General features: G+C 45.6%; 1 protein-coding gene across 2 annotated transcripts in view; it reads left to right on the top strand.

The window, feature by feature from the left end:
• The window catches only part of LOC119955943 (multiple epidermal growth factor-like domains protein 9), a 360,694-nt gene that overhangs the window by 198,623 nt on the left and 143,898 nt on the right, over positions 1-18,173 (top strand). For both annotated transcript variants that reach the window (XM_038782604.1, XM_038782603.1), the window contains exon 3: positions 6,054-6,193. In XM_038782604.1, coding sequence (XP_038638532.1) covers positions 6,054-6,193 — 140 coding nt within the window. The remainder of the gene's footprint in view (positions 1-6,053; positions 6,194-18,173) is intronic.

Genomic DNA, 18,173 nt, shown 5'->3' with positions numbered 1-18,173 from the left:
AGCCTATTAACCATAGCAGGTTGACACACATTTTCCTAAAGTAAGGTTGTCCTTTATTGTCTCATGGTAAAGTGAATAGAAAAATGCCCACAAATTACAGCACCAGTCTTCAGAAAAAAGTTATGCATAGCGTTAGAACACTTTTACTAAGTTTGACACTGAATTCGATGATAGAATAATAATCCAGTTGACAACTGGCTGTGATCATAGACACTTGGGACCAGCTGAATTTCCATGAAACCTTTTGACATTTCTGCATGCAGGTTTTCTGCAATTTTTCAGCATCTCTGTGGAGTAGCGATTGAGTATTCACGGAAGCATATTTTGTAAATCCAAAAAGTTTTGAGTAGAGCTTTGGCAGTCTATTAGTTGCTTTCCCATTCGTCATTATTCTGCTAAACTAAGTTGTACCTACTTAATATTCCAATTGCCAATATGGCATAAAATTAGGCCACAATAAAAATCCAAATTCGATTTAACAGAGGGTTTAGTGGCAATCCCTTTCAGTTGGCAGCGAGTGTCGGGGTGAGGCAGACAAGACCAAGCGAGTAACGTCACTGTATTCCTGGTCAACTGTCATAATGATTTTTATGGGCAAATATAGACACCAGTCCAAAATGTAGAATGCTGATGATTAGCATTCATGGCAAATGCAGCTTTTGAATACATTGCTACTTAGTGCTCATTTTACAATACAAGAAAACTCAACGGTCATTTGGATGTTTGGGTCCATGCAGTAGCATTGTGATATTAGTCCTGGACCAACAATGTGGGGCCTAAGGGAGGGATTTACCGCCCCGCCAACGACCACTGGCGAGCCAACCTCCGCCGCTGCAGAACACGACGTGCGCGGAGGGCGAGGAAAATCCCACCCCACAAATCTGACTTGCGCCACTAATAGGATGACCAGGTTACTGTAAAATTCCATTTGTTGTTGGGGGGGGTGGGGGGGATGTGATACATGCGTCGATACGGTCTGGGGGTATCACAGTTATTATGGATTATTTTGTTGCATTTCATTGTTTGTCGTTATGTTTTATATTTTCTGTAAAAAATTCCAATAAAAATTATATTAAAAAAAAAAAAATTCCATTTGTTTTTCCTAATGTATTTTAAGGAAAGGAACCTGCTCCTCCTATCTGGTCGTTCACATAAGACTCCAAACACTCTAAAATGGTCCAGAGAGTCACACATTGATACCAAGGATACGACCTTGCCAATATGACCCATGTCAAAACAATCCACATAAATTGGATATATTAAATAAGCAAAATCTCCAATGATCTAATATTTACAGGATTTTAATCTACCGACTGGTGACGAATACTACTCATCAGCATTCTACATTTTGGACTGGTGTCTATATTTGCCCATAAAAATCATTATGACAGTTGACCAGGAATACAATGACGTTACTCGCTTGGTCTTGTCTGCCTCACCCCGACACTCGCTGCCAACATGACTTTTTTGTAAGTCATGTGACCCTCCACAGTCCCACTCCTGCTTTCTGTTTCTGCATTGATATATCTTGCAGCTGAGTGGAAAGGCTAGCTCGACCTGTGCAAAATTCTTCAGTCAGCAGGACAGACCTGGGGCGGCAAGGTGGCATTGTGGTTAACACTGCTGCCTCACAGTGCTAGGGACCCGGGTTCAATTTCCACCTCAGGTGACTGTCTGTGTGGAGTTTGCGCTTTCTCCCCGTGTCTGCATGGGTTTGCTCTGGTTTCCTTCCACAGTCTAAAGAGGTGCAGGATAGGTAGATTGGCCATGATAAATTACTCCTTAGTGTTCAAAAGGTTGGGGGGGTGGTGGGGACTGTTGGGTTACAGGGATAGGGTGGGTTGTGAGACCGGGTGGGGTGTTCTTTGGGAGGGTCGGTCCAGACTTGATGGGCCAAATGGCCTGCTTCAACACTGCAGTGATTCTATGATTCTGTGATATTTTCAAGATGCAATTAGTTCTCCCAGATATGGGCCGTGATTCTCCGACCCCGCGTCGGGTGGGAGAATCGCCGAGGCGGCGCGAGAATTGCGCCACGCCACTCCGACGGCGTCCCGCCGATTCTCTGCCGCCGATTCTCGGGCGCCCGCAGGATTGCCACCGCGCCAGTCAGCGGCCATTGAAAGGGGTGAATGCCTGCCACTTGAGGCCCGTTGACGCCGGAGTGGTTCACGCTGCTTTTCACGCAGGCGTCAGAACTTGACCGCGGGGTTGGAGAATCCCGGCCATGATTTCTCACAATTTCACTTGAGATGGGGTAATGGATAACCGCAAGAAACCCAACCAATAACTTTACCCATGGTCTAGTCAACATGTCCATTTGTAAGGAAACTGTATAAATGCACATTCTGGAAATAAAAAGGACACCTACTGTGACCACCACCACCCACCCCACTCAACCCACGCAAATAACCTGGATGATAAAATATACAGGGGGAACTCTGAAACCACAGGTACTCATCAATACGGACCACAAACTGCCTACAGTGCACTCAGTACTTTTGTTTGCCTTTTGTTTTATAAATTTAGAGTACCCAATTTATTTTTTCCAATTAAGGGGCAATTTAGCGTGGCCAATCCACCTAGCCTGCACATCTTTGGGTTGTGGGGGCGAAACCCACACAAACATAGGGAGAATGTGCAAACTCCACACGGACAGTGACCCAGAGCCGGGATCGAACCTGGGACCTCGGCGCCATTTGGCATCAGGGCTGAACCCACTGCACCACCGTGGTGCCTTTGCACTTAGTACTTTTTACCGCCTAAAACGTGCAATACAGCCTGTTGTAAAACGGCTGTGTTTAGAATCACAGCAATGACAGTGTAGAAGAGGTCCATCAGCTATCGAGTCTGCACCGACACGAAAGACACCTGAGATGCCTACCTAATCCCATTTGCCAGCCTTGAATGTTATGACGTGCCTCAGAGAAAGTGCTCGTCTCTGGAATTGGAATTGAATGCTTAACACAGGCGTGGAGAGGTTTATTTTTCTGCCATGAACAACAAGCCAAATGTGACAGCACAGAGAATGACCTTTTTGAAAACAAGTCACCTTCCTCATGTAGGATGCAATCACCAGCATATGGTGCAGTCACTTCAGACTGGCCCAAAGATGGGTCCCAAAGATCCTCTACAATATCTATTCTAGGATGAGAAAACATACATTCACCCCGCAATAGAACTGACATCTGACTTGATCGGTGATGCCTTATAATTTTTGCAGCTCAATAATTCCTGTTAAATATGTGCACAGGTTCAACTAATTCATTGCAGAGAGCACCGGACACTGAAATAAATAGAAAAACGTGTAACGTCCTGAAACTCTGACCCTAAATAATAGACCCGAGTCCTCACTTCGAAATCATAAAGTGAAACAAAATCTGAAAGACATATACATTTCATAGAAGCCGGCAAATAAAGAAAACCTGAAGGGAGATAATTCAATAATTGCGAAAAGAAGGTTTGTTTAAAAAAAAGTCAAGTCATACCAAGTGAACTTCAAAGAAACTGTCAGTATGGAATGTACTGAAACAAGAATAAATGGAAAGGTATTCATTTACTTGATTACACATCTTGATAGGGATAACACGGAGCTGAACTCCACATTCAACAGAGTTTGTTACGCTGTGCACTCACCCGGGCCTCAGATTGCCTTTAGATTCATCTGCGTGCGTGTACTTTTATATAATTTAGTTTTCCATTGTTGACTTTGATACCCCTTGCTGTTCAGCAGCAGCTCTCCTGCAGAATAATGGAAGTTTTTTTTTTAGTAAAAAGCAAGTATGTAATTAATCAGTAATGAAAGAAAAGGCCTGCATATTTTTAGCTTTTGCCAAGTTAATGATTTATCACACAGCGAAAGATTACTGGTGTACTCACCACCCCCACATAGATAGGCGTTTGAGCTTGTTACTGTCAATAATCAGATCAGTTGAATTTATAAATAGGCTGGAGTCTCTGATAGTCAAGTACTATACTCAAGTTCAAGTTCATCCCATACTTATGCAATTTTACGGACATTAGTTACAGCTCCAGTATTTCACATCATGACTACAGGAAAAAGTTTTACTCCGTTTCTCAGAGTATACTTTTAAGCTTTTCTGTAATCAGATTAAAGTCTTGTTTTTGAATGAACACAGTTGGAACTGCAAGATAGCCCCAAACCAAGAGACTAACACCCTTTACAACCATCTCCAGATAGTTGTTTTTTGTTATTGGTTAATAAGGCTTTAACCTAATACAATGAGAGTTATGTTATCTAGGGCGGAATTCTCAGACCCCCCGCTGGGTCGGAGAATCGTCCGGGGCCTTCATAAATCCCGCCCCCGCCGTAGTCGGAATTCTCGGCCACCTGGGAATTGGCAGGGGTGGGAATCACGCCGCGCCAGTCGGCGGGCTCCCCCGCGGCGATTCTCCGGCCCGCGCTGGGCCAAAGTCCCACCGCTGTCAGGCCTCTGTCGCCGACATGGTTTAAACCACCTCTGGTGCCGGCGGGAAATGGCGGCGCGAGCGGGCCTGGGGTCCTGGGTGGGGGGAGCGCGGGGCGATCTGACCCCGGGGGGGGGGGTGCCCCCACGGTGGCCTGGCCCGCGATCGGGGCCCACAGATCGGAGGGCAGACCTGTGCCGTGGGGGCACTCTTTTTCAATGGCCGCCACCACGGCTTCCACCATGGCGGAGGCCGAAGAGACCCCCTCCACCGCGCATGCGCCGGGGTGACGACGCTCCGGCGCATGCGCGGACTCACGCCGACCGGCGATGGGGGAGCCACTCCGACGCGCGCCTAGCCCCTAAAGGTGCGGAGAATTCCACACCTTTGGGGAGGCCCGACGCCGGAGTGGTTCTCGCCACTCCGGTACACCGGGACCCTCCGCCCTGCCAGGTAGGGGAGAATCCCGGCCCTAGTCTGTTTGATTTAGTAATAATTGGAGGAAAGTATTAAGATTTGTTAATTATTTACTGTAGGTAAAAAGTGATATTTATTGAATGGTGCTGCTATGTAATAAATCAGTAATACTATTCAGATATTGTTCTGCTTGTTCTTCTCTGTTAGAGGCTTTAGTGGGTGCCTTAGTGAATCACTTATAGCACTGACTCGAAGTAATGAACACGGATACAGCACTAAATAGATTCCATCACTATTTCACATTCAAAGATTTTCTAAATACTTTGGGAAGACATTAGTCTTGAAAATCAACATATCTTTTGAAGGGGTTAAGCCGTAACAGATTCACTTCAGCATTTATTTAAAGTTACAATTCAAAATTTATCGCATTACTGTTGGCATTTATTTGAGAAACCCCTCTTAAATCACTTGGAAACTCGATCATCCCCTCAGAGTACAGTGCATCTCCTTACTTTAACATAAGCACATAGTCGGAGGATGACATGGGTAAAAAAATCCTAACAGCCTATAGCAGATTGGTGAGCACTGTTGCTTCACAGCGCCAGAGTCCCAGGTTCGATTCCCGGCTAGGGTCACTGCCTCCGTGTTCTCCTCGTGTCTGCCTGAGTTTCATCCGGGTGCTCTGGTTTCCTCCCACAAGTCCCGAAAGACGCGCTGTTAGGTAATTTGGACATTCTGAATTCTCCCTCAGTATACCCGAACAGGCGCCGGAATGTGGCGGCTCAGGGCTTTTCACAGTAACTTCATTGCAGTGTTAATGTAAGGCTACTTGTGACAATAATAAAAGATTAAAAAAGATTACGAGAGCACGATAGCTGAAATATTCTTCGATTTACCTTCTAAACTTTAGTTCAATTTGTAAGTGACTGGAGCCTACAGAAAATTAAGTCAATCATCAATTGTACAGATAATGGTAGACCATTACACATAGCTATGTCTAATTGGATATTATATCATTGTTCATTGTAAATCTATGTCGATGCAGCACATTTTAAAATAACTGCTTTTTATGGTGAAAAGAGTGGTGGAATATTAATTAAACTGGATTTCTGTAAAAGGCAGTAGATTTAAAACACTACAACAAGTTTTGTGAAAGCTCGTTATGACTAACCTGCTCTCATAATCGTTCTTTTTTCCCCCTCCAACAGCACTGGAACATGCCGTTGCAAAGAAGGGGTGTCGGGCCTGAAATGTAACCAGTGTCAGGCCTTACATTACAAGTTCACTGAAGCTGGATGTAGACCGTGTCCATGTAACAATCTCTCAAAATCATGCGACCCTATAACTGGTAAGCACTCAGAAATTCTCAGTAGTTAATGGTATCTTGACGGTTAATACACAGTGAGATTTTGCGCATTGCCAGAAAGCAGTACCTGTCATTCACATGTATTGATTTATTACTTCTAACTATTTAACAAATTCAGTTTTGTTAGCTGATGCATCTGCTGTGACATTACTGGCATAAAAGAAAACAGCTGGCAAAATGAACTGCATTATCATCGTTGAGTGCTCAGGAGTTACTTTGGTTCAATCTAAATATCTTAAGGGGTGTGGCACACAGTATTGTCATCGGGCTGATTCAGCATGCTTTCGCCAATATTTCGACCTGTAGCTGACCTGCGACCACCAGTAAGGTGACAAACTCAAAATTTTCTTTATAGCTTTTGTTTATAGGGGCCTGGGTTCAATTTCCGGCTTGGGTCACTGTATATGCAGAATCTGCACGTTCTTCCCGTTTCCTCCGGGTGCTTCGGTTTCCTCCCACAAGTTCCGAAAGACTGCTTGTTAGGTTAATTGGACTTTCTGAATTCTCTCTCAGTGTCCCCGAACCGGCGCCGGAGTGTGGCGACGAGGGGATTTCCACAGTAACTGTTTGCATTGTTCATGTAAGCCTACTTGTGACACTAATAAAGATTATTATTATAATAACTACACCTAATTTGAGAAGGAAAACAGCCCATAATTTTACTAGTAGGTATTTTCCCTCAACCGATCACGTGTTATTCAACTTGATTGAAATTTCAATAATAGAACTTGAACTTGGTTTGCAAAGCTGAAGAGAACGTCTGTAAGAATCTTACCAAGTGCGAGAGAGCTAGGGGATAAACTCTTCTTTATGAGATAAGGAGAAGCAAATCTTTGAAAGAGTAGTGACTTAAGGCTTTCTCAGACCTTTTTTGTTACAGAGTCATACAGTACAATAGAGGCCCTTTGGCCAGTCGGGTCTGCACCGACAAAACTACACTAAATCTACATTGATCCCAGTTTCCAGCACTTGGCCCATAGCCTTGAATGTTATGACAGTTCAAGTGCTCATCCACATATTTTCTTTATTTTAAAAGATATTTTATTCCAAATGTAAACAATAACAACAAAACAACAACCCAATAATGCAAAGTTAACTGTTTGTACATTTCCCCCCTCTTAATCCCCCCCCTGTGACGAACAGCTACTCAAATATCATCATGAACGGCCTCCACAGTACCCCAAAGTCCTCTTCTGATCTCCTCAAGGCAAATTTAATCATCAGTACAGTTCTCCCAGCCAAACTGCAATCCCCCGGGGGCATATTTGACCTCCAATTCAAAAATATCCATCACTAGGCAATCAGATAGGCGAAGGCCACAATATCGGCTCCCTTCCTCTCTAGCAGCTCTGGCACCTCCGAAACCCCCAAAATCGGCACCAATGAGTCTGGCTTCACATCACTTTCCTTGATAGGGTGGCAAATACCACCTCCCAGTAGCTCTTCAACCTCTCGCATCCCCAAAACAAATGAACATGATTTGCCGGCCTCACCCAGATTTCTCGCATCCATCTGTTACCCCCGGAAAGAACCCACTCATCCAAACCCAAGCCATGTAGACCCTGTGCACCACTTTGAACTGAATCAAGCTCATTCTGGCACAGAAGGAGGTTGAGTTCACTCGCCGCCTCGCCTCACACCAGTCCCCATCCTATCTCCTTCCCCAACTCATCCTCCCACTTCCGCTTAACCCTTTCCACAAGCTCCTTTCCCTGCTCCCCAACCACCCGTATACATTCCCAATCCTGCCCTCCCCCACCTCATCTGGGAGCAGCATTTTCTCCAGTAGCGTGTACTATGGTAATTGGGGGAAAGTAGGCAACTCCTTTCGCGCAAACCCCCGTACCTGCCAGTACCTAAACTCATTTCACCTCGGCAACCCCACTGTGCCTCCCCCCCCCCCCCCCCCCCCCCCCCACACACACACACCAACGCCTCACCTTCACCACAATTGCTGCCCAATAATAGTACGTCAGGTTCGGGAGTGCCAACCTCCCTGCCTTTGTCTTTGTCACAGAGCCGTATTCATCCTCAGTACCTTCCGCACCCACACAAATTCCGAGATCAGCGCCTCCACCTTCTGGAAAAAGGCTTGAGGTAAAAACATCGGGAAGAATTGAAAGGCAAACAGAAACCTTGGCAGCACATGCATCTTCACCATCTGCACCCTCCCTGTCAAGTACATCCCACCTTTTAAGATCCCCCTTTACTATTGCTTCTTGGCCATTTGGCTAAGATGAGCGTAGTGTAATGTGGTCATGCCTGGATTGGTATGTCTCAATATGGAGACCATGAATTGGATTCAATTTGAATTGGTTTTTGGAGCAGGCAAGGAGCTGGATTAAGGATTTGCCCATGTCCATCTTGAGCTCTGGCTTTGTAACTCTGATAAAGTAATGGATAAAAAAACAAATAAGATCCCTCTTTATCTCTTCCACTAACCCTGTCAAGTTCCAGCTATGCATTGTAGCCCACTCATACGTGACCTGAATCCCCAGATAGCCACGTAGTTTCTAAATGTTGTGAGTTTTCCAGCCTCTATTTTCCTGCCAGATTGTACATTCCAGGCTTCCACCATAGAATCAAAGAATCCCTACATATGGCCCATTGAGTCTGCACCGACCCTCTAAAAGAACACCCACTCTAACCCCGTAATCCTTTAACCCACCTAACCTGCACATCTTTGGACATTAAGGGGCAATTTATTATGGCCAATCCACCTAACCTGCACATCTTTGATCTGCGGGAGGAAACGGGAGCACCTGGAGGAGACCCACGCAAACACGAGGAGAATGTGCAAACTCCGCATAAACAGTCACCCCAGGCCGGAATGGAACCCGAGTCCCTGGTGCTGTGAGGCAGCAGTGCTAACCACCGTGCCACAGTGCTACCCTCAATTTTCCTCAAATCATCTCTAAACCTCCTGCCCCTCATCTTAAAATTATGCCCCTTCGTTATTGACCCTTCAACTAAGGGGAACAGCTGCTTCCTATCCACCCTGTTCATACTACTCATAATATTATGCACCTCAATCAGGTTCTCCTCAGCCTTTGCTGTGCGAAAGAACGCAAATTTATCCAGCTTCCCTTCATTGCTCAAATGCTCCATCCCAGGCAACAGCCTGGTGAATCTCCTCTGCAGCCTCTCCAGCAAAATTGCATCCTTCCTATAGAGAAGTGACCAGAACTGCACACAATATTCCAGCTGTGGCCTCACCAACATTTTGTACAGCTCCAACATAACCTCCTTGCTCTTATAACCTATGGCATGATTGATAGAGGCAAGTGTCCCGTATGCATTCTTAACTGTGCTACTGTTCTGTCCTGCCACCGTCAGGGATCTGCGGATAAGCACCACAGGATTCCTCTGTTCCTCTGAGCTTCCTAGTGTCCCGCCATTTATTAGATACCCCTTTTCTTGTTACTCCATACAAAATGCATCACCTCCCACTTTTCAGAGTTAAATTCCATCTGCCACTGATCTGCCCTTTTGACCAACCCATCTATATCGTCCTGCAGCCTAAGACCTTCTTCCTCACGATTAACCACGCTGCCAAATATCTATGCCATCCTCAAGCCTCCTTATCCTCCCTACACATTCTCATCTATATTGTTTATGTACTTCAACAGCAACTTATGTTTATTAACACCAAAGAAGTTATTAGGATGGATGATAAGGCTCTCACATTTAAAAAGTGAGAGAATCATATCATCAGTATGATTCCAATAATTCCCCTTATAATGGAATGTCTATTGTCTCTGATTGCCCAGAGGTCTGGGATCATCTAAATTTCTCCTGGTAGCACTGAATGGTTGTTCACTCAAACAGTGATCCAGTTAGTTTTCTCTTTGAAGTAAAATGTTCGCCTACCAAGCCTGCCATCCTACAATTCAACCAAATCTAGTTTAACTTTCACAGATTTTAACTGGCATGATGGTGGGGTTTTGGAATTTCAGGGCCGTGCTCCTGTCCTGGTGTTCCATATGAATAACATTGCAATAAAATTAAATGAAACAGTCAATGAGTTAAATTCACAGCACAGCAGGCAAGTGAATTCTGCGCCGGCGGAATTCTCCGTTCCACCAGCAGCACAGCCCCTCCCCCACCCCCGCAGGTTTCCTGGCAGCATGGGGTGGCTACAATGGGGAATCACATTGGCCAGCCGCTGGGATGGAGAATCCCGCCGCCCAGAAACCCGCGACTGAGGAGGCGGAGAATTTACCCATGGCATTAAAATTCAGGTAAAACATCTGAATCAGGGCAGCAGAAAATATTTGAGACATTCCATAAAACAGAAAGAAAACAATTTTTATTCCGCTTTATAATGTTTTCGCACTATTTTATGCTACGGGTAAATAGTTATATCTACAATGTGTTACAACCACCTCAGGAGAGGTGAAGTGTACTTCAACCTTTTCTCCCATTCCAGGTTTGACTGTAACAGGGGTGTGTGTGAACTTAGAGGAAATGTGCTGTGCCAATTCTGTTAGTCCCACTATTTACACTTTCAGATTGGAAAGAATTAGCCAGGCAGGTTTTCTCAGGTTAAACATAGACCAAGATACGTTTATTGAAACTATTTCCTGAACTAAAAAAAAAATCTAGGTTAATCGCGACCCATCATTCATCAAACACATTCACCTGGATCAAAAGAAAACATACAAATATAGTTCACAGAGTAAGAGGATTGGCTTATGGGACCTTTACCATTCATGAAAAATACAACACAAAACACAGGAGTATACGGTTGGCTGGTCTTGACATGATTGTGGCTGTTTTGTTCAGTTGTCTTCCTGGGTGTAGTTGTGCGGAGAAATTTTTCACGTTTTATTCCAAAGCGTGACAGTTTGCAGTAGATTTCTCTTTTCAGAATGCTACTTTGCAAAACAGGGCAAACTATGTCCAAAGGTCTGGTACGGTTACGGGGATACAGGGATAGGCCGGGGAAGTGAGCCGAGGTAGTGTGCTCTTTCGGAGGGTCAGTGCAGACTTGATGGGCCGAATGGTCTCCTTCTGCACTGTAGTGTTTCTAAGTCATCAATCATATCCCAACAAAATTCTAAGCCATACTTCTCAGAGAGAGGCAGAGGATGCACTCAGCTTCAGATCTATGTTCAGTGGAACATTGCCTTTTGTTTACTCTCTCCTGCTTGGTCAATAGTCCTTAATGATACCTTGCTGACTGTAACCAGATAACTTCCACTAATTTGTGGCTGCTTCAGTGTTTCAAAACAGGTAATTGCATTTTGATATCTTATCTCAGAAACATTTCAAAAGTCGTAGGATGGTGCAAACCAATAAAGGATGGGGTCTTTCATACTCCTCAGGGAGCTGAGTATCTGTTTCTTCCATCTGTCTTGGTGAAAAGCTTGTGTGGAGGTTGTGTGGATTGCCACAGGCAGGGCAGTTTTCCCTTGTCTGTAGTGAGTGTATTTTTAAAAATCCAGCTAGAACAAGAATATTTATACAGAGATCGGCCTTTTTGTAGTTTGCTGACATTTAGTTCATGTGTGTATTCATTTTCCAAAGTTACATGGTCATTTAGATTCAAATTGGCCACCAAGACGTATAAAGGAGGCACGATGGTTAGCACTGCTGTCTCACAGCACCAGCAACCCGGGTATGATTCCGACCTTGGGTCATTGTCTTTGTGGAGTTTGCATGTTCTCCCAGTGTCTGCATGGGTATCCTCTGGGTGCCCCGGTTTCCTGCCACCATTCAAAGATGTTTACGTTAGGTGGATTGGCCACGCTAAATTGTCCCTTATACTCCAAAGGTTAGATGGGGTTAATGGTATTGGGTGGGGGTGCAGGCCAAGGTCAGGTGCTCTTTCGGAGGGTCAGTGCAGACTCGAAGGGCCAAATGGCCTCCTTCTGCACAATAGTGATTCTGTGATTCTGAGCATTCACAAAAAGCAGAAGACAAGTTAGCACCATGGATTTCACTTTGGCTCACAATATGGTGAACATTTTGGATTAGTAATATGATCCTTTCATAACATAAAATAGAATTTAAGATAATTGTCAAAAGAACCAGTGGCAGAATGAGGAGATTTTATTTTGTAAACACAAAAATTTATTGTGAGCTGGAACATACTGCTTAAAAACATGAAGGAAGTAGATTCAATAATCAAAGGGGAATTGGATAAATATTTGACAGGGGGAAAAATTGCAGGGTTATGGGGAACGGGTAGGAGAATTGGACAAATCTTCCAAAGAGCTAAATGCAAGCATAATAGGTTTCTGCGCTCTTTCTGTAGCATATCGTTCTATGATTCCATATATCAAATGGTGAGGAAGGATAGCTGAGGAGGTGGACTTGCTGTTAGTTACTATGAATGATTAATGTTGCTGCTCAGATTAACATGGAGAACAGCCAGATAATGTATGAGTTCAGAATCTTGTGTGCAAACAACCTCAAATCAAGGTTGCTATTGAGGATGTTCACAGAATCCCTGGAGTGCAGAAGGAGGCCATTCGGCCCATCGCGTCTGTACTCACCCTCTGAAAGAGCACTCCATCCCGCCTTATTCGAATAACTGCTGAACCTAACCTACACGTCCCTGGATACCAGGGGGCAATTTATCATGGCCCCTGGACATCTTTGGACTGTGGGAGGAAACCAGAGCACCCAGAGGAAATCCACGCAGACAAGGGGAGAAAGTACAAACTCCACACAGACATTCACCCAAGGCAGGAATTGAACCCCGGTCCCTCGCACTGTGAGGTAGAAGTGATAACCACTGTGCCAACATGCCGGTGGCCAGTTTAATTCTGGCTTTGGATCCATGCGTTTGGTGAAACTGTTTGACTGTGACATTTCAGTTAGATCTGAGTAAACTGACCTGGGATAAGCAGCTATTTCCTAACAATCCGTTTATCCAATTTTTCTTAATCCTTGCCAATAGACTCTTATGCCCTACTTCACTTTAATGGTGCCCAGTTAACAAGCCCCTTGTAAAAAGCTGCTCAACTCCCAAGAACAGCTTAAAGTCAAATAAGGTTCACTGTATTCCAGGTCTGCTGCAATGTAAAAGAAAACTCGTAAGCTAATGGCTCGCGTTTTGGAATTTCAGTGAAAGCCCTGTTTTGAGCGAGATAAATGCAGAACACACAATTGGAAGTCATTATAATGTATACTTTTAGAATGACTCTGGTGATGCAGAGATGCTTAATCAAAGTTGCAAACAAAGAAATGGTGGCAGCTGAAGTACAGGCAGAGGACAGGGCAAAGTAACGATAGCTTCAATTTGTAGCTTGTCGCTCAGTTTAAGGAAGCCCGCTCTCAAGATAAGTGGCTCAGCAGTTCAGAAGGCCATTAGAAACTTATAAAGACAGAGGCGGAGGGGCACGGTGGTGCAGTGGTTAGCACTGCTGCCTCACAGCACTGAGGGCCATGGTTCGATCCCGGCCCCGGGTCACTATTTGTGTGGAGTTTGCACATTCTCTCCTTGTCTGCATGGGTCTCACCCCCACAATCCAAAGGTGTGCAGGGTCGGTGATTTGGCCACGCTAAATTGCCCCTTAATAAAAAAAGGCAGAGGCAGCTAAGTCACTATGAAATTTCCAAAGAAATAAGAGATTTAATTGCTCCCGAGAATATGACAACAATACCATGCTGCTGAAATATTTCCTGTGAACAATTAATGCAATTCCAATATTGTTTTGAAGAGTAGACAGAGTTGATCAGTACATTATTTAATTTAATAATAATTTATGATCTAAATCTGGGCATTAATGACTGTAAACCCTTTGGTGTCTGCATATAATAATTATCACAGTAATCTCTCTGAAAATTCCCTGTTAGAGCTATGAGATTCAATGAACTCTGAACCTTTTATTGGATACCAACGATCCAAAGCTATTAGTTAATTGTATTAAAGACTGGTTTTGTGGGTCCTCAAAAGACTTAGCAACTTAGTCCCTTAAATAAATTATTAGATTTTTGGAAATTAGACATGAGAACATGAATGGATTTGGATACAGTAGGGGAGATCGCGCTGGTAAACAACCGGAAGATCCCGTCCTCCATCTCTCCTACAGCGTTCCTTTCTTTCCCAATATCTGGGTGGTACTCAGGAATTGCAGTAGATGTATTCCAGCACGGTAGCACAAGTGGATAGCACTGTGGCTTCACAGTGCCAGGGTCCCAGGTTCAATTCCCCGCTTGATCACTATCTGTGAGGAGTCTGCAAGTTCTCCCCGTGTCTGCGTGGGTTTCCTCTGGGTGCTCTGGTTTCCTCCCACAGTCCAGTGATATGCAGGTTAGGTAGATTGGCCATGCTAAATTGCCCTTAGTGTCCAAAAAGGGTAGGAGGGGTTATTGGGTTACGGGCATAGGGTGGAAGTGAGGGCTTAATGTGGGTCGGTACAAATTTGTCGGCCTGAATGGCCTCCTTCTGCACTGTATGGTCTATATACAAGCTACTGATTACTATCATATACTGACACCTAGGGCGGAATTCTCTGATCCCCCCCCCAGGGTCCCGGTGGATGGGGGTGGGTGGTCCCGCCACTGACCCCGCCGCTGACAAGCCTTTCCTGATCAACGCATGTCTGGTGCCTGCGGGATTGGCGGCGCGGGCGGGCGCCGGGGTCTGGGGGGGGCACGGGGCGATCTGGCCCTAGGGGGGGTGCCCTCACGGTGGCCTGGCCCGCGATCGGGGCCCACTGATCGGCGGGGGGGGGGGGGGGGCCTCTGCCATGGGGGTACTCTTTTTCTTCCGCCTTCACCACGGTCTCTACCATGAAGAGACCCGTGAAAGAATAAAAAGAGGGACATGTTGCCTGAAAAAGGAATGAACAAAGGAGCAAAGTGAAAAAACATAAAGCATTCTGGAAATACTCAGCAGGTCGTGCAGGATCTGTGGATAGAGAAATAGATTTCAAGCTTGTGGTGAAGGGCCTCAGCACTGCAGCAATGTTTGGGATTCTGAAATTAATCACCTAAATCTGTGAGGCACAACTTTAAAGCATCAGTTCTGTTACTGCCAACAAAGGGGAAGAGACCCCCTCCCCCACGCATGCGCCAAGATGACGTCAGCAGCCGCTAACGCTCCGGCGCATGCGCGGACTTCCGCCGGCCAGCGAAGGCCTTTCGGCCCCGGCTGGCGGGGCACCAAAGGCCGTTGGCGCCGGCCAGCGGAGCGGAAGCCACTCCGGCACGGGCCTAGCCCCTAAAGGTGCGGAGAATTCCGCACCTTTGGGGAGGCCCGACGCCGGAGTGGTTCTCGCCACTCCACAACGCCAGGACCACCCGCCCCGCCGAGTAGGGGAGAATCCTGGCCCTAATTCTCCTCTCCCAATATTCATTCCATCTATCCTGTATGTCAGCCATGGCTCAATTGGAGGAACTCTCCCTTCTTAGTCAGAAGGTTATGGATTCAAGTAACTCCCCAGGACAAAACCAAGGGACACACTGCAGTACAGTACTGAGGGAGTGCTGAGATAGAAACATCGAAAATAGAAGCAGGAGGAGGCCATTTTGGTCCTTCGAGCCTGTTCCGCCTTTCTTTATGATCATGGCTGATCATCCAATTCAATAGCCTAATCCTGTCCCCCCCCATATCCTTTGGTACCCTTCACCCCAAGTGCTATATCTAACTGCTTCTTGGAAACATACTGGGTGAAGAAAGTTCTCCTCATCTCTGTCCTAAGTAGTCTAGACCGCATTCTCAGACTGTGACCCTGGGTCTGGACAGCCCAACTTTTGGGGACATTCTTCTTGCATCTACTCTGTCTAGTCCTGTTAGAGATGCTGCTTTTCAGACGCAAAGACCTGTATGTATTCTGAGGCTGACATAAAAGATCCTATTGTACTATTTTGAAGAAAAGCAGTGGAGTTAGAATCATAGAATTTACAGTGCAGAATGAAGCCATTCGGCCCATTCAGTCTGCACTGGCCCTTGGAAAAGCACCCTACTAAGCCTACGCCTCCACCCTATCCCGGTAACCCAGTAACCCCACCTAAACTTCTGAACACTAAGGGGCAATTTAGCACGGCCAATCCACCTAACCTGCAGATCTTTGGACTGTCGGAGGAAACTGGAGCACCCAGAGGAAACCCACTCAGACACGGGGAGAAAATGTAAACTCCACACAGACAGCCACTCGAGGCTGGAAATGAACCCGGGACCCTGAAGGTGTGAGGCAGCAGTGCTAACAACTGCGTCACCGTGCCCCCCCCTTGTTACCTGGCAAATCATTCTCTCAATCACATTGCTATTTGTGGGAGATTGCTGTGCTTACACAGCCTTGTTTTCTGTGGTTGTGATTGATGCTCTGGAAATGCCTTCCGAAGCTTTACCATAGCCAGGCAACCCAGCCTCTTATTTCAGGCTGCTTGACTGCGTTTTTCAGCAAGAAAATTCAGGAACCCCACGCAGCCAAAAATGAAATGAAATGAAAGTAGGCTTCAAATGAAGGGACTGTGAAAAGCCCCTTTGTTGGCAGTAACAGAACTGATGCTTTAAAGTTATGCCTCACAGATTTAGATGATTGATTTCAGAATCCCAAACATTGCTGCAGTGCTGATGGAAGGCCCTTCACCACAAGCTTGAAATCTGTTTCTCTATCCACAGATCCTGCACGACCTGCTGAGTATTTCCAGAACGCTCTATGTCCCTGAGGTGTAGGTACACTGAGAGTGCTGTTGGGGGCGGGGAGGGGAGTTCCAGGACTTTGACTCAGCAACTGTGAAGGAGCGCCGATATATTTCCAAGTCAGGATGGTGCGTGGCTTGATGGAAATCTTGTGGGTGTTCCCATGCATCTGCTATGCTTGACATTCTAGAAGGTACAGGTAATGGGTTTGGAAGTTCCTGTTGAAGGAGTCTTGCAGTGCATCTTGTAGATGGTACACACTGCTGCCACTGTGTGTTGGTGGTGGAGGGAGTGGATGTTGGAAGTGTCTGATGGGATAACAGTTAAGTGGGCTGTTTTACCATGGATGGTGTCAAGCTTCTTGAGTGTTGTTGGAGCTGAACTCATGCAGTCCAGTGGAGAGTATTCCATCACACTCCTGTTTTGTACCTAGTAGATGATAAACAGCCTTTGGGAGGTCAGGAGATGAGTTATTTGCTGCAGGATTCCCAGCCTCTGACTTGCCCTTGTAGTCACAGTATTTATGTGACCAGTCCAGTTTAGTTTCTGGTCAATGGTAACCCAGAAGATGTTGATAGTTGGTGATTCGGCAATGGTAATGCCGTTGAATGTCTAGGGGAAGTGGTTGGATTCTCTCGTTCGAGATGGTCATTGCCTGGCACCTGTGTGACATGAATGTTACTTAACAGTTTTTTTGGCAATCCTTTCCCTCACAGTCTCTCTCTGTTTTCAAAGGCCTTCAGTGAAGACACGGGGCGGGATCTCTGGCCGTGTTCACCCGGCAATCGGACAGTCCCGCCCAAGGTCAATTTTTCCATTGTCGGGGTCTCGCCGGTGGTGTTCTTACAGCGGGTGGGGCAGAAGAATCCAGCCGATATTTACTCTCGTTTATCTTTTGGGTTCACCCATGACATACATTGCATCTCTTCCCTCCCACCCATTTAACATCAATCAGTCTCTGATTCTTGAATTGCTCTGAGGCGCTTTCTGGCATAATGATGATCCATGTATAAAAGGAAAGTCCTTCCTGTATTTCAATCACTTCATCTGATGTTCAGATCAGTTCAGTGCGACCTTACCACAATAATGAATGGTCCATCTTTTGTGTGGCACAAATTTTGAAACTGCAGCATTCTTTTCAAATGTTTCCTACATTTTAGAAGGCCGAGATGAAGCATTTCAGTGTACTATTAGGAATTGTAGTCTTTACTGTCAGTGAGGCAAAGTTCACCCCGATATTTCTCCGTTTTGTTTTGATACAATAACATTTAGACATTTTCAGTGCAAATTGCTGATAGTATTCTCTGCTTTCTTTTGACAGCATCTCCGCACAGTCAACACTAACATTACAATTATCCAAAA

The sequence above is a fragment of the Scyliorhinus canicula genome, chromosome 21 (genome assembly GCF_902713615.1).
Source record: "Scyliorhinus canicula chromosome 21, sScyCan1.1, whole genome shotgun sequence".
Lineage (NCBI taxonomy): Eukaryota > Metazoa > Chordata > Chondrichthyes > Carcharhiniformes > Scyliorhinidae > Scyliorhinus > Scyliorhinus canicula.
This window is presented reverse-complemented; position numbering and strand designations above follow the sequence as displayed.